This window comes from Leptidea sinapis, chromosome 4 (genome assembly GCF_905404315.1).
Source record: "Leptidea sinapis chromosome 4, ilLepSina1.1, whole genome shotgun sequence".
In the NCBI taxonomy this organism is placed as follows: Eukaryota; Metazoa; Arthropoda; class Insecta; order Lepidoptera; family Pieridae; genus Leptidea; species Leptidea sinapis.
This window is the reverse complement of record NC_066268.1, coordinates 2,172,349-2,188,231: the sequence shown is the minus strand read 5'-3', so window position 1 is coordinate 2,188,231 and position 15,883 is coordinate 2,172,349. Positions and strand designations below refer to the sequence as shown.

The window sequence follows — 15,883 nt, the reverse complement described above, 5'->3', positions numbered from 1 at the left end:
GATTAAATACGTGTTTGATAATTTTTTTTAAAGCGAAAATATATCATCTCGATCAACGGTGCATAACGATTGATCGATGATATAATTTGGTTACATACAAAACTAAAATGCTCGCATAATGCATTTTATTTATTTACGGTATGTGTGGATTGATACATCTACTGTATCTACTCAATAACTCTTGTGTTTTTTAATTATTAATTTACTTTTTTTTGACTTACTCGTGTAAGGCATTTTGTATTTGACATTTGAGTATATTTGTTGCATCACTTTGCATATATTGTAATTGAAATGATTTGTAAATTGCATTGATATTAAGAACTTGTAATAAATAATCTGTTTTGAAAAGAGCAACCTTAGAGTTTCTTGCTCGATCTTCTCTGAGGAAATCTGCCTTCCAAATGAGCTCTATGAAAAAAAGACATATTTTAAGTGTAAGTTAATTTACCTATGAAATAAATATATCTTTGATTTGATTTGCTTTTATTCAAATCAGGCTGAAGCGAGGCATAACTGGGTGGTAATTCCGTTTACTGCTATACCAGGTAATAGGGATTGCAACTGCGCCAAAGCGTCACGAAGTAATCTACGAAGGAAACTTAATTTTACTTTTGTCATAATAATGTTATAAGTTAATTAAAATAATGTGTAAGACAATTGTTTAATTTCAAATTTAATTATAATACTTCATTGGTTAGTAATAAAATTGTGTAAACGCCAAATGACGTGGAATATACTAGCGACAGACAGCCCGAAAAAAATTTTTTTTTTTTGGAAAATAAGACGAGATTCAACTGATGGTAATTGATTACAATGAAGTGCCGCTCAGGATTCTTGAAATACCCAAAATTTCTGAGTGGCACTACAACTGCGCTCGTCACCTTGAGACATAAGATGTTCAGTCTCATTTGCCCAGTAATTACACTAGCTAAGGCGCCTTCAGACCGAAACACAATAATGCTTACACATTACTGCTTCAAGGCAGACATAGGCGCCTTTGTGGTACCCATAATCTAGCCGCGATCCGGTGCAAAGGAGCCTGGTAAAATTACCTATTACGCATTCAATTTTGATTAATTGTCAATTTGTGTGTTAGCTGGTGGTTTAATATTCAAAATATTAAGGAGCTTATACAAGGGTGGCTGACTGTTTACGACTTGTCAAATAAAATACAGTTAAAATAGATTAGCTTACCTTTTCTATCTTGATGTATCGTTACGCTAGTATTCTGTGGAATTACCACTCAAAAATGAGGAGAACAGATATATTTATATTATTATTTTTTCGTATCCAAAAAGTGATTGAAAACTCCACAGGTTTTATTTAAATCCCTGCAGTTGATATTACCTTTTAAAGCAAAAATGCCGTTTTCTAACGAACGAATTTTCGCTGCAAAGCTTTGCTGTGCTGTAAACTGATAAGCATGCAGGTAAAATTGATTCCGATAAAATTTGAGTGCATTCCCATTTACTCCGACAGCCTTACAGAAATTACGTAGCTAAAAAGCATCAAATTTATTTTAGCAATATACGGCTCTCACATACTTAAACTTACTCACACTATATGTAGAACAAGAAAAAAAAATGGACTTGTAATAAATATTATGAATTTTTATATTTTTCAGACAACACCTCTGTACAGTGACGGTTTTCTAGTTTGTAAGTTTACTTTTAATTAGAATAAGCAAAATCATGGGACGTAATTGGCCTGAAATAAAAGAATAAAATTATTATTATTATGCAGTTTGATGATTATTGTTATGATCATTTGGCTATGACTGTTGTTAACTGTGAATTTACAGCTGTTTCCAGAACGTTACGACATTACTTTTAAAAAGGCACGCACACCACCACATCTATTTAAAAGGCTACAACGCTCATGTCATCGCTCCTGTGCAAAGATAATTTAAACACTACGTTCACTCCTGTGTTGCAAGAGAGTTTGCAAGAGAGTATAGGTGACAGCTTCCAGATTGTCTGCGTCATCCAACGAAAACACAAATATCATTCCTACAATATGTCCAATGACAACCTTCTTACATTTCATAATGCGGGTTTTACACTCGTCTGTAAATCTTTAGGTGAGACTTACGCTCGTTTGTCCTCCTATTCTATAAAAAAGGCCTTGCTCCAGATGGTCAGTGTCTACCAATAAAAACGCAAAAAAAAGAGTATGTAAGTACTACGTAATAAGAGGCAGGACTGCCTAAGTAAAAATTGAAATTTAGTTTAGTATGAAACGTGCAGTCATTTGACATAAGTTTGAAATAGTAGTAATTACAGTACGGCGATTGGCTACGAAGTATAATCCGACTAAGTTTGAAAGCAAACAGTTGCTAAAACTTAGTGGATTTCGACTATCTCCTTTTTTTACAAGATAATTGCCGTAATCTGTCAATGCCTGGACGTTTCAAACAATTGAGTGAATCTCTTTTTTCTTAGAGAGTTTCGCTAGCCTGACGCAAGTTCCATCCATACAATATGTCCAATGACAAGTTTATTACAGTTTATAATGCGGGTTTTTCACTCGCCTGTTAATCGCCATTCACAACTCCCAAATTTGGCCTTAATTCCCGCGTTAACTCTTGAAAAACCTTATCCTCAAAATCGTGCCTTAATTAATGTTATGTTGTCGTCGCTAAATTAATATTTAGCGACAAACTATATATTATTAAATATCAAATTATAAAATTAAGATATAGGTGATAAGTAAAACCAGTACCATCTACAGTATCTATTATCTTATTGCATTGAACTTATTCACCGAGCAGACTTCTGTTTTTCTTTTTTTTGCATTTCATTTGAACTAGAATCATTGTGCGCATTAATGAACGAAACGCTCAATTTATTTTAAAGTTTAACAGCACGTCTACTGATAACTGCTTCTTACGTGCTACTGCAAAGAGAATTTAATCACTACGTTCATGCTACTGTGACAATAACACGGACTCGTTTGCGTTTCGTTCAACAAATCGCGAGTATGTACGCGAAACTAACTGGTAACGGCTGCTTCGCGTCGCGAGTGTAGAGCCGCCATTATGATATAAATAGTTTTAATTACAAAAATTACTGGCTGCATATATAAAATATATAACATTTGAATAACCTTCGAAAGATATTTAAAATTTGAAGAAACACATTTCTTTTAAGTCTCTTTGTCTAGTAGGTCGTGAAGACATAATTTGGTCAATTTAATTAAGCTTAAACAAATAAGATGAGGGAAATCGTACATATACAAGCTGGACAATGTGGAAATCAGATCGGCGCTAAGGTTCGTATACATTTATTTTGATTCTTTTCATTGCAGAACACGTACAAAAACTCCCAATAGCTAATGGACGTTATTGCTCTCAAAAGCGAAATCCCAAAGATTTATGTTTCTAATATCTATGTTCATGTAATACTGTGCAGTTACATAAATCGTACATTTCCAGTTCTGGGAGGTAATATCAGACGAACATGGCATCGATCCAACTGGCACATACCACGGCGATTCCGACCTTCAATTGGAACGTATTAACGTGTACTATAACGAAGCGACTGGAGGTAAATATGTGCCGAGGGCAATTTTGGTAGATTTAGAACCCGGGACAATGGACTCCGTACGTTCAGGTCCTTTTGGGCAAATCTTTAGGCCAGACAACTTCGTTTTTGGGCAATCAGGTGCAGGGAATAATTGGGCTAAAGGACATTATACAGAAGGCGCTGAATTAGTTGACTCAGTCCTTGATGTTGTCAGAAAAGAAGCTGAAGGCTGCGATTGCTTGCAAGGATTCCAGTTAACACATTCGCTTGGTGGAGGTACGGGGGCAGGATTAGGTACGTTACTCATTTCGAAGATTCGAGAAGAATATCCTGACAGAATTATGAATACCTTTAGCGTAGTACCATCTCCAAAAGTGTCCGATACTGTCGTTGAGCCATATAATGCCACCCTGTCTGTGCACCAGCTTGTTGAAAACACTGACGAATCATATTGCATTGATAACGAGGCTTTGTATGATATTTGTTTCCGTACACTGAAATTGACCACACCGACCTATGGCGATCTAAACCATCTCGTATCCGCAACAATGTCAGGCGTTACCACCTGTCTGAGATTCCCTGGTCAACTAAACGCGGATTTGAGAAAATTGGCCGTAAACATGGTGCCATTCCCTCGACTACATTTCTTTATACCTGGCTTTGCTCCGCTAACGTCCAGAGGCAGTCAACAATACCGAGCACTTACTGTACCTGAGTTGACCCAGCAAATGTTCGACGCCAAGAATATGATGGCTGCATGCGATCCACGCCATGGGCGATACCTAACGGTCGCTGCGGTCTTCAGAGGCAGAATGTCAATGAAGGAAGTAGATGAGCAAATGATGAATATTCAGAACAAGAACTCCTCCTATTTCGTCGAATGGATTCCGAATAATGTAAAGACAGCTGTTTGCGATATACCACCGCGTGGTTTGAAGATGTCGGCTACTTTTATTGGGAACTCAACAGCTATCCAGGAGCTCTTCAAACGTATTTCTGAGCAATTCACTGCTATGTTTCGACGTAAGGCTTTTCTGCATTGGTATACTGGCGAGGGCATGGATGAGATGGAATTCACTGAAGCGGAGAGCAACATGAACGACTTAGTATCTGAATACCAGCAGTACCAGGATGCCACCGCTGAAGAAGAGGGTGAATTTGACGAGGAAGAGGAAGGTGGAGATGAAGGAGACTAGACGTTTTAGGATTTGAAAATTATATTTTATTTGTTTATTACAATGTTTTATTCAAAAATGTTTTTCATTTCTTGGAACTTACTCATAAGAAAGATCTGAGGCTCTGCCATTGAAGTCATTAACACAATTTCAATTTATGCCGGATAACTTTAACATTTATTATGGTAGGTATCGAGTTTCTTGCCATTTTATTTTTTAGTGGAATTTTGACTTGGCAGTTCTAGGTATAACTTTAGGATTTATAAATCAGTTCAGAATGAACATAGCTTACAATGTGACTTATGACCACAGGACACCGCTAGTATAGACACACCTGACTTCAATTATTTCCGAGAAAATACGGCAACGCATCATTGTTACGATACTGCAGCCTAACAACTTCAGTGTATCGTACTACGAAAAGCCAGAAAGGAGACTAGCAGTAAGTTAACTAGACTAATTTAAAGTTCCAATAATCTGAGCAGAAATTAAAAAGTACCCGCTAGATGAAGGTTCCTTTAGAGTTATAATTCATTAACAGAGGGATAAATCGCCCCAATTATATAGGCTAATTAGTTCTTGTTTTAGGTAATTAATATGTACTCTGCTAGGTTGACTTAAAAAAACCTAATTCTTGAAAAAAACAATTTTTTTTTTAAATATGGCACGAGACGAGCAGGACGTTCAGCTGATGGTAATTGATACGCCCTGACAATTACAATGCAGTGCCTTTCAGGATTCTTGAAAAGCCCAAAAACTTTGAGCGGCACTACAATTGCGCTCGTCACCTTGAGACATAAGAAGTTGTCTCATTTGCCCAGTAATTTCACTACCTACGGTGCCCTTCAGACCGAAACACAGTAATGTTTAAACATTGCTTCACGGCAGAAATAGGCGCCGTTGTGGTACCCATAATCTAGCCGGCATACTGTGCAAAGGAGCCTCCCACTGGTAAAAATGCTTAGTATTCGTTATATTCAATTTTATCCTGCGACGAGTGCACCGCTAGGTATAGATAGACACTACGAAAGACCACCAATTATTGTTCAAGTTTTTGACAGGAGACTATCAATCTATCCTATTCTACTAATTTTATAAAGGCGATAGTTGTATGTATGTTTTTCTCTTTCACGCAAAATGTACAGAACGGATTTCGATGAAACTTAACAATTATATAGCTTTCACATCAGAATAACACCGGCTATAATTAAAAATATATAGTGTGAATTATTCAAAATATATTTAAGTGTCAATTAAGTAGGAAAAATTACTGTCATCTGCGAGCTTTTCTGGTGAGCGCTCCAAAAGCCGTTAGAATTACACGTATTCAATAGCAAAGAATATGTAATATGATAATAGTCATCTGTACATATAAATAATATTGGAGTGTCTGTTTGTAATATTTAAATAACCATTTTTTACTACATGTATATGAATATATATACACCAAAATAACATTTTTAGAATTTTTGTCTGTCTGTCTGTTTGTAATCTCTGAAATGGCTGGACCGATTTTGACGGGACTTTTATTGGCAGGCAGCTGATGTAATAAGGAGTAACTTAGGCTACGTTTATTTTAAAAAATCTATTTTATTTTAGAAAAATAAAGTAATGTTGAAATGTCCAAGAAACGGTTTAACTCTAAAAATAATTAAATGGCAAACAACGTTTGCTGGGTACAGCTAGAATATAATAAGATAGTGAACCAGAAAATACAATAATATAATTTATTTTCATTCACAGTAGTTTCAAATTGATTCTTATATCAAATTAGCACTTTTATCGCTTTTGTTATTTAACGCTACATCGTTTGGACAAATATTTTTAATAGTCACGATGACCACAGTTTGGTGGCGAGCGAACTACTGAAAAAATTTAATTCAAATTTACTATTTTATCAAAAGATCGGGATAATATATCCCTAGTAATATTATAAATGTGGTGAAATTGGGTACAGCGATAGACTAGAGCTTGGGAAAGAACAAAACATACATTTCATCCCGGAAAATCCATGGTTCCCGCGGGATTTGTGATTAAATGAAATTCACGTCGGTGAGCTTTAACTTTACCAATAGGAGGTTTAGTTTGCCATAGCAATATTCCTCGAAATAAGATTTAATAAGTTGACAACGGGGGCGAAAACGGGAACCGGAACTGAAATAGGACATGAGATAATCTTCAATTCAAAACTTGCTTATAAGTTTTAAAAACCCTTTATCTACGCGGTCGAAGTCGGCGGGCATCAGCTAGTAGGCTATCGTTACCTATATACATGCATTTTGCTTTAAAGCATCCATGCGGACGACAATGCGGGCAGTAGTAAGTAGTCCATATTCTTCGAATTAGCCAAACTCTGATCGAAGAAATGGGTTTGAAATCAGTTTACAACATGTTTTCAATTCTTATTCAACTCAGTAACGATCATTTGAATTGGGTGGGTTGTAAAGAAAGTAGGGCACACACTCCGGCATTGTCTAGCGAAAGATTTCTTTTATAAGTATTTTAGTCCCTTAGCTTCGGCGCCTTTTGTTCGGTTTCCCCAGAGTTATCCAGCTATCTGGTCAATTTTAAATCGCTGAATATTCGAATACAAATGGAAGAATTATTCCATGCCTGCTTATGAATGCCAAGCGTCGTTCGATGACTTTTGCTTTGATGATAAAAATGTATATTTAATGACGTCAATCTCATCTCTTCATATTATGATTTTTCGTTTTTGTTTATTATTTTTTTTTGTGAAATTACGCGACGAGATGAGCAGAACGTTCTGCTGAAGGTAATTAATGAAGGTACGCCCAGCCCATAATTGATTCTTGAAAAGCCCAAAGGTGAACAGCGGCACTACAATTGCCCTTGTCACCTTGAAACATAAGATGTTAAGTCTCATTTGCCAGTAATTTCATTAGCTACGGCCCCCTCCAGACCGAAACATAGTATTGTTTACACATTACTGCTTCACGACAGAAATAGGTGCCGTTGTGGTACCCATAATATAGCCGGCATCCTGTGCAAAGGAGCCTCCCACTAGTTCATTCAAGGGAATCTACAATCCCCGATATCTATATCATACTCATAGTTTAACCTGGCACACGGAAAAATGAGATGGAGTAACAGATCTCCTAAAAAGTTGTAATACCAAAAAAAATCTAGATTACGTTATAAATCTGAATCTATATACATTAGATAATTTATACGTCTAGATAGACTGTAACACCTGTAAACACGTCGAAAAAATGGGCGCGAACAGTCTATTTGTGACATAGGTTAAAACTTAGTATCCCTTAGCACGAATTTGGATGTAAAAAATATTGTAGTTGATAGAGCTTTAGTCCACGATTACAGTGATACCACTCTTATTACAAGGTAATGCACCGTTTTCGAGAAAATAACAAAAAAAATTCTAACCTAAAACAGATAAATCACGTAAATAAACACTACTGACATCGCTTTTTTTTTTTTTTTTTTTTTTTATTAATTCGTTCTTTCGAACAGGCTATAGCCAGGGGCCTTACTGCCTTGTCGTTAGTATTTTCATTTCTTTGGTATTTATTATTTTCACTATTTTGTTTTACAAAAAGTCCAATCCAGTTTTCTCATTTCATCTTACATTATTTCCATTTTCCTTTTCCAATTATGTATATTCGATAGCGAATATTTATAGTAGTTTCTTTCATCAAATCCAATCCAGTCTTAAAGTCATCAGTTATTTTACCATTTCCGTTAATGTATAATTCTCTAAAGAATATTTTCCATATTTTCCTTTTAGTAAGTCCAAATCCAGTAATATAGTCTCTAATAATTTTCCCCTTTTCTTAAAGTCAAATCCAGTGTAATTTGCATAACTTTTTAGAATAATACCTACCTATTTACATTATCTGTTCAGTTCGCGAATTGCGCTATGCTATTACTAGTTGTATATGTACAAGTTATAACGTATTTACATAATTATAAACAAATTTACAACGTATGTATCTACAAATTACAATGTATTTACAGTACTACATACAAATTTATACAAGGACATATAAGTTGATGTGTCCTTTAATAGATCTATTACTGAGAGCGGGATTATATTGGGTGCACCATATATTTCCAGTAGCTCATCCATCAGCACAAGGCGCTGTATGCCAAAGGACGAACAATCAAAAAAGATGTGATCCAGAGACTGATCTTGTTGCTTATTACAATGGTCACAAAAAGGAGAGGAGACAATTTTTTTGCGATGAAGATGAAAATTCAATCGATAGTGACCAATACGCATTCGTGTTATTGTAGTATAGAACTTTCTGTGAGCGTTATTTTTAAACTTACAAAACCAGGGTGTGCTATTAACGGGATTATCTAACAAAGTATACGAATGAGCCTTATTTTCAACTTCTGTACAATTGTACCAATATCTTCCCCAAAGAGGAGTCATACGCCGTTTTAGATTACTTATTATATCTGTATATGGTATGTTAATGTCTAGATCTTTGCAATCAGGATATAGGGATAGATCGGATATATTAATGATAGTTCTAGCTAGAAAATCAGCGCTTTCGTTTCCTGCTACTCCTATATGGGACGGGACCCAAACGAAATCCACTTTAATATCGATTAAACATAGTTCGAACCACAATTCCTTTATAGCAAAAATGATGTAATTGATGTTAGCACTCATTTTGTTATTTGACAAACTTTTTAACACACTCATACTATCACTAACTATTACCCACTTCTTATTAAGTTGATTTTGTTTCTTAATATGCTTTAAAGCAAAAAGAATAGCGACGGCTTCAGCAGTAAAAATACTGGCATATCTATTAATCTTAAAGCCAATACCCTTCCTAATTTCAGGAAGGTAGATTGCAAAAGAAACATTATTATTGTTTTTTGCGCCATCCGTATAAACAAATTTACAATTAGACCATTCTGACAATAATACATGAACCTCCTCTTTTGAAGTTAAATTTGGATCTATTACAACATTAATTGCAGAATATTTACATCGAAAAGAACCTGCATGGCAGGGAAGTATATCATTATTCCGATGAATATTTAAATCTTGTAGAAATTTAAAAAATGAAGAAAAATCTTGCAAGATAAACAACTGTCTCGGAAATGAAGACGATTGATAAGCAATAAGATTCTTAAGAAGATTGTTCGTCGGCAAGCTATAGAGCTTTAAAATAAATCTTTCTTTAAGATAACTAAATCTAATACACAAAGGAGGAAGGTTGGCCTCGATTTGCATAGCAGCTATTGGGCTAGTTTTAAGTGCACCCAATATTGTACGCATACATTTATTTTGTATTTTATCCAGACTATTAACAATTTTGCTGTCTGCGGCGAAACAATGAAAGCCATATTCAAAATGACTACGAATAAGCGATTTATACAAAATTAACAATATTTTAGGGTCCGCTCCCCACGACGTTGCACACAAAGATTTTAATACATTATAAGCTTTATTCGCTTTAATTATAACACTATCTGTATATTTTTTCCAAGAAAGTTTTGGAGTAAATGTTACACCTAGAAATTTTATGTCACATGAAATAGGCAGTGGAATGCCATTGTATAAAATGGGAGGCAATATGATGCGTTTACGACCAATCACAAAGACTTTTGATTTGGTTGGATTTACATTTAAATTAAGATAAGAAAAGTATTGATATAAATTTACAAGTGCTTTATTAATAGTAGCGGCTAAATTAATCAGATCAACTCCCGATACATAGACGACTAAGTCATCTGCATACTGTAGGTTTACTATATTTGGCCCCAAAATAAGGTTCAATCGTCTTATGTACATAATAAAAATTAAAGGAGACAATATTCCCCCCTGACAAACACCTAGAGAAGAAAGTCGTGGTCCATACAAATGTTTATTAAATTTTACATATACTTTTCTGTCAGTCAAAAAGGATTGCATCCAATTTATTATTTTACCTGGTATCCCTAACATTGATAACTCGTCACAAAGCACGGCAATATTTACACTATTGAAGGCACCTGAGATGTCAAAAAATACAGACAAAAGATATTGATTACTTGCTAAACATTGATGCGCATCAAGCTGTAACTGCGCTATACTCTCCCTAGAAGACCGACCTTTGCGAAAACCAAACTGATTATTAGGCAAAAGACAATTTTGTTCTATAAAGAACTCGAGACGTTGTTTTAGAAGCTGTTCAAATATCTTCCCAACACAAGACGTGAGAGCTATAGGTCTATAAGAGTCAGGTAACATTTTATTTTTGTCTGGCTTTAAAACTGGGATTAAACAGTCTGTTTTCCATTCTGGAGGAATAGTATTCTCCTTCCATAGGCGATTAAGATTATTTAAAAAGATGTTGAGACTGTGGCAATTAAGTTTTTTGAGTAAAATATATGGAATGGTATCGAGACCGAAAGATGTATCTCTTCTAGTAAATAAAGCGGATTTTAGTTCTTGTAAAGAAAAAGGCTCTATCAAATATTTATTACTATCATTAACAACATTTACATAGTTAGTTAACTCATTTGATACAAAGTCAGAAGTATACTTTTGTAGAAAATCTGGAATCCAACTATCATTCAACACACTGTCAGGAATGTAAGTTTTGTTAAATTTGCGCATGTATTTCCAAATTGAAGACAAAGGAGTACAACGATTAAATGAATTGCACAAGCCTATCCAGCTATTTCTTCTTTCACTTTTTAAGATAAGTTTTTTTAAAGCCCGCAATCTCTTAAACTCCACATAATTTTCATCAGTGGAGTTGTTTTTAAAATTAATGTAACCATTTTTAGCATTTAAAACTGCTTCTGTACACCTCTGATTCCACCAAGGCAACCAAGGATATTTAAAAGATTTTTGTGAACAAGAACTAGTAACATTATTACTATTAGAACTTTTGGAAAACAAACAGCTAGGGATTGACTGCTTGGCAGCAGAAAGTAAAATATTACAAAAGGAATTAAAAGCATCTATTGAAGATAAAGTGTCAAATTTAACATCATCCAAATAAGAAACAACTAAGTTACTATACATATTCCAATTCACCTGCTTATAATTAGGGTGAGTGGGCAAATGTAGATTATTACATAATGTGTTTTGCAAACTAATACTATCACTACTTACTGCCATTTTTATTATTACAGGGAGATGATAACTACTGCCCAGAGGACTGTCAATAACTGACCAGTCACATAAAAGAGCCAAAGATGGAGTTACCAAAGTCAAGTCAAGAGCATTAGGACGCCAAGATGGAGATCCTATTGTGGTAGCTTGACCATTATTCAGAATAACAAGACCATTCTCATCTATAACCTCTAAAACATCTTTACCTCGAGGCAATGTATCAACACATCCCCACAACATGTGATGAGCATTGAAATCACCTGCAAATATCATTGGCTCTGGAATGGACTTAATTAAACTGTTTAAATTGTTTTTATTAAATGGAGGATTTGAATTGGAAGGACTGTAAAAACTCACAATACTCAGTTCTTTGTTATTAATTTTAATTTTAATGCAAACATTTTGTAGAGCACTATCATAATATGTATTTATGTTAGAAAATGTGATATTATTATGAATAAAAATTGCTACACCATTGTGTTTATTACCACAATCATTCCTTATTGTGTTATAGCCTTTTATTAAAAAATACTGATGTGGTTTTAACCAAGTTTCCGAAATTATAGCAATATGGATATGATTTTCATATAAAAACCTTGTAAAAATAAGCCTATTACTAATAATACTTTGAGCGTTCCACTGCACTATATTCAATGTATCCATAATAACAATTAACTAGGTGTCTTTTTTCTAAAAGTGTTATTCAGAATTTCCTTAATACTATTTGAATTTATAGTTAACTTATCTTTATTTGTACAAATTTGTAAAACTGCTTCAACCAAGAGGTTCATAAATTTGTCAGATTTTATAAGATTGCTCAGGTGTGTGTCAATATACTTTGAGTTTAATTGAGGGAAAGCAGATTCATTGAAGAGATCTGAGTATCTAACACTACGGGACTTCACTTTGTTTTCTTCAATTTTTTGTTTTTTCAGAGGACAGGTAGATGAGATAGCTATGTGATCTCCACCACAGTTGGCACATTTTGTTAAAGTTTTTGGACACATTTTAAAATTGTGATTGTCAGAACATATGGAACAAACTTCATTGTTTCTACAAAATTTAGCAATATGGCCAAATTTCATACAGCGTAGACACTGTTTAATAGGGGGTACATATACATTAACCTCATGCCTCCAGTGATCAAGTGTTACATACTCAGGTAACAACGTTGATGCAAATGTGACTGCAACAGTTTGCGTTGGAACAAAGGAGACAACACCCTGTGGGTCCTTTACTCGCCGCATGAACCTTCTCACAGCAATAACTTTTTTACTCGATGCAATTAATTGATGAATTTTTTTGTTGGAGTAATCAGTGGGAACAGAAGTAAGAACTCCAGTGACCTCCGTTTCAGAAGCCGGAATTGAGGCAACCATCTCCAACTCGCTAAGTAACTTTTCATTTTTTAAAAATACATTCGCATTGTTAGGCAGGTCAAAGGTAACACCAACTTTAAAAGCATTAACGGACCTCAGGTGCAACACACCCGATACGCAATGCCTCCTGATTCCATTTGACAGACCCAACCTGTCCTTGTCTGATATTTTGACTTCACCCTGCTTGCGATTGAGAAATACAATAAATTCCTTCTTATTTGAATTTTCGTCGTATAACCTATAATAATTTGTCGCTCTATAAGGGGTATACTTCTCTTTATCCTTTCTTCTTACAATGAGACGTTCAGTCACCTCCGCGTCAGATACCGAGGATTCGGATAGGGGAAGTTCGTCTACTGGTTCTGCGTCGCTCTGGCCGTTCTTCGGCCTTTTACCTGTACGCTTCCCCATGGCGATGGGGAAGCGCACTTAACAATTTATATATACAAAAATCGAATATTTATAAACCAGGATAAACAATTTACAAGTATGAAAAATATATGCACTATGAACAATAATTTAAACAATTTTTTTTTGTATAAGCGCGCCTTCCTTCGTTCACTCGTTCCCGCCAAAAACCTACTGACATCGCGGCGGGAGGCTAGAAACTGTCATAAAATGATTTTGGTTTCTTCCTAAAATATTTGGACAGGCAAAGGCTTTAAGCCCATACAGCCATAAATTGTATGAAAAACAGTGAGATGAAATGTAAAAAATAGTCTATGACAGATTAGACGGCTTCATCAATAATTATTTTTAGATAAAAGGAAAACATTTATAAAAGGGTTTATTGTTCATGTTCATCAATCCCCAAACATCTATCGCTGCTGCCGCGGCACGCTTCGCTCGCCTCGTGCGTTGTTTTAACTATTCTAACATAACTTAACCTAACCAATTTTAATCAATTGTAGTTGATAGAGCTTTGGTCCACGATTATAGTGCTACCACTCTTATAAGAATGTAATACACAGTTTTTATGAAAACCCAAAATAAAAGTCGACCCTCCCCCCTCCCTAATTTGTTAATCGGGGTTAATTGTGTTGTTCTGGCACTCGCCGGCCGCTGCCGCGGCACGCTACGCTCGGCACGTGCGTTGGTTTAACTGTTCTAACATAACCTAACCTAACCAATTTTAATGAATTGTAGTTGATAGAGCATTGGTCCACGACTATAGTGCTACCACTCTTATTACAATGTAATACACAGTTTTTATGAAAACCCAAAATAAAAGTCGACCCTCCCCCCTCCCTAATTTGTTAATGGGAGGAAACGCCTACAATTTGGTTCTGGCACACGCCGGCCGCTACCGCGGCACGCTAGGCTCGGCTCGTGCTTTGTTTTAACTGTTCTAACATAACCTAACCTAACCAATTTTAATGAATTGCAGTTGATAGAGCTTTGGGGATTTATTACTTTTACTAATTTATGGCTGTATGAGCTTGAACCCTTTGCCTGTACTTATATTTTACTAAGAAACCAAAATCATTTTATGACAGTTTTTAGCCTCCCGCCGCGATGGCAGCGCTCATCTAGTGTTTATTTACGTGATTTATCTGTTTTAGGTTAGAATTTTTTTCGTTATTTTTTTGGAAACGGTGCATTACCTTGTAATAAGAGTATCATTATAATCGTGGACTAAAGCTCTATCAACGACGATATTTTTTACAAACAAATTCGTGCTATGGGATATTTATTTACGTGATTTACCTGTTTTAGGTAAGATTTTTTTTTGTGATTTTCTTGAAAACGGTGCATTACCTTGTAATAAGAGTGGTATCATTGTAATCGTGGACTAAAGCTCTATCAACTACAATATTTTTTACATCCAAATTCGTGCTAAGAGATACTAAGTCCAACTTATTAATTATTAATTAACTTATGTCTATTTTTGGTACACGCTAATCACTGATACTACTGGATAGACTTTCATTAAACTTTCACAAATGCATTCATCTCATATGGGCTCATTCCACAGCTTTGTAGTATATGGAAGAAAGTTCCTTGAAAACCGCACTGTGGAGGAACGCCACACATCCAGATGGTGGGGATGATATCCTAATTTGTGATGTGTCGCGCGAAGGTGGAATTTGGCGAAGGGAATCAGGTGAAACGGCTTTTCGGAACACTCCCCATGATAAATGTGGTAGAAGACACACCGTAAAGCTACGTCCCTCCACAACGCCAAGTGATCCAGCTGTTCACAGAGCACTGAGTCCCCGAAAATTCGAGCTGCACTGCGTTGCTCGCGGTCAAATGGATCGAGCTGATACTGGGGTACGCCAGACCAGCAATACTCCATAATATGCAATACCTTTTGGAAACATAGAAAATAGGTCATAAATAAACCTTTAAACACAAAACTAATAATTAATAAAGAAAGAAAGCAAAAAAATAGGTAATAGGCAATGATTATCATTAAAAGTAAGTATTTGCTACACCATTGAATTATACATTTCGGCCTCAGTCTATAAATGTACCAAGTACTCAAAATTAAATTAAATTACTCGTAATATAAAAAAAGGTATGGCGATTCGGCACGATGACAAATGAAATAAAATAAACAGTTATTAATTAATTTTTCTATCTGTCGTCCACATCCAGCTATTTTACATATTATTATATAAAACTATTGGTTACTCTAAAAGTATTACAAACATTTTCCAGTCAAACGCTATAACAATTTCATAGTCACTAAAATTA

General features: G+C 35.2%; 1 protein-coding gene across 1 annotated transcript; it reads left to right on the top strand.

Moving 5' to 3' along the window:
* Positions 1-3,109: 3,109 nt before the first annotated feature.
* On the top strand, positions 3,110-4,778 carry LOC126979755 (tubulin beta chain). The gene is made up of 2 exons (XM_050829274.1): positions 3,110-3,270; positions 3,434-4,778. The coding sequence occupies exons 1-2, from the start codon at positions 3,214-3,216 to the stop codon at positions 4,718-4,720; spliced, it is 1,344 nt and encodes a 447-aa protein (XP_050685231.1). The 5' UTR covers positions 3,110-3,213; the 3' UTR covers positions 4,721-4,778.
* The last annotated feature ends 11,105 nt before the right edge of the window (positions 4,779-15,883 follow it).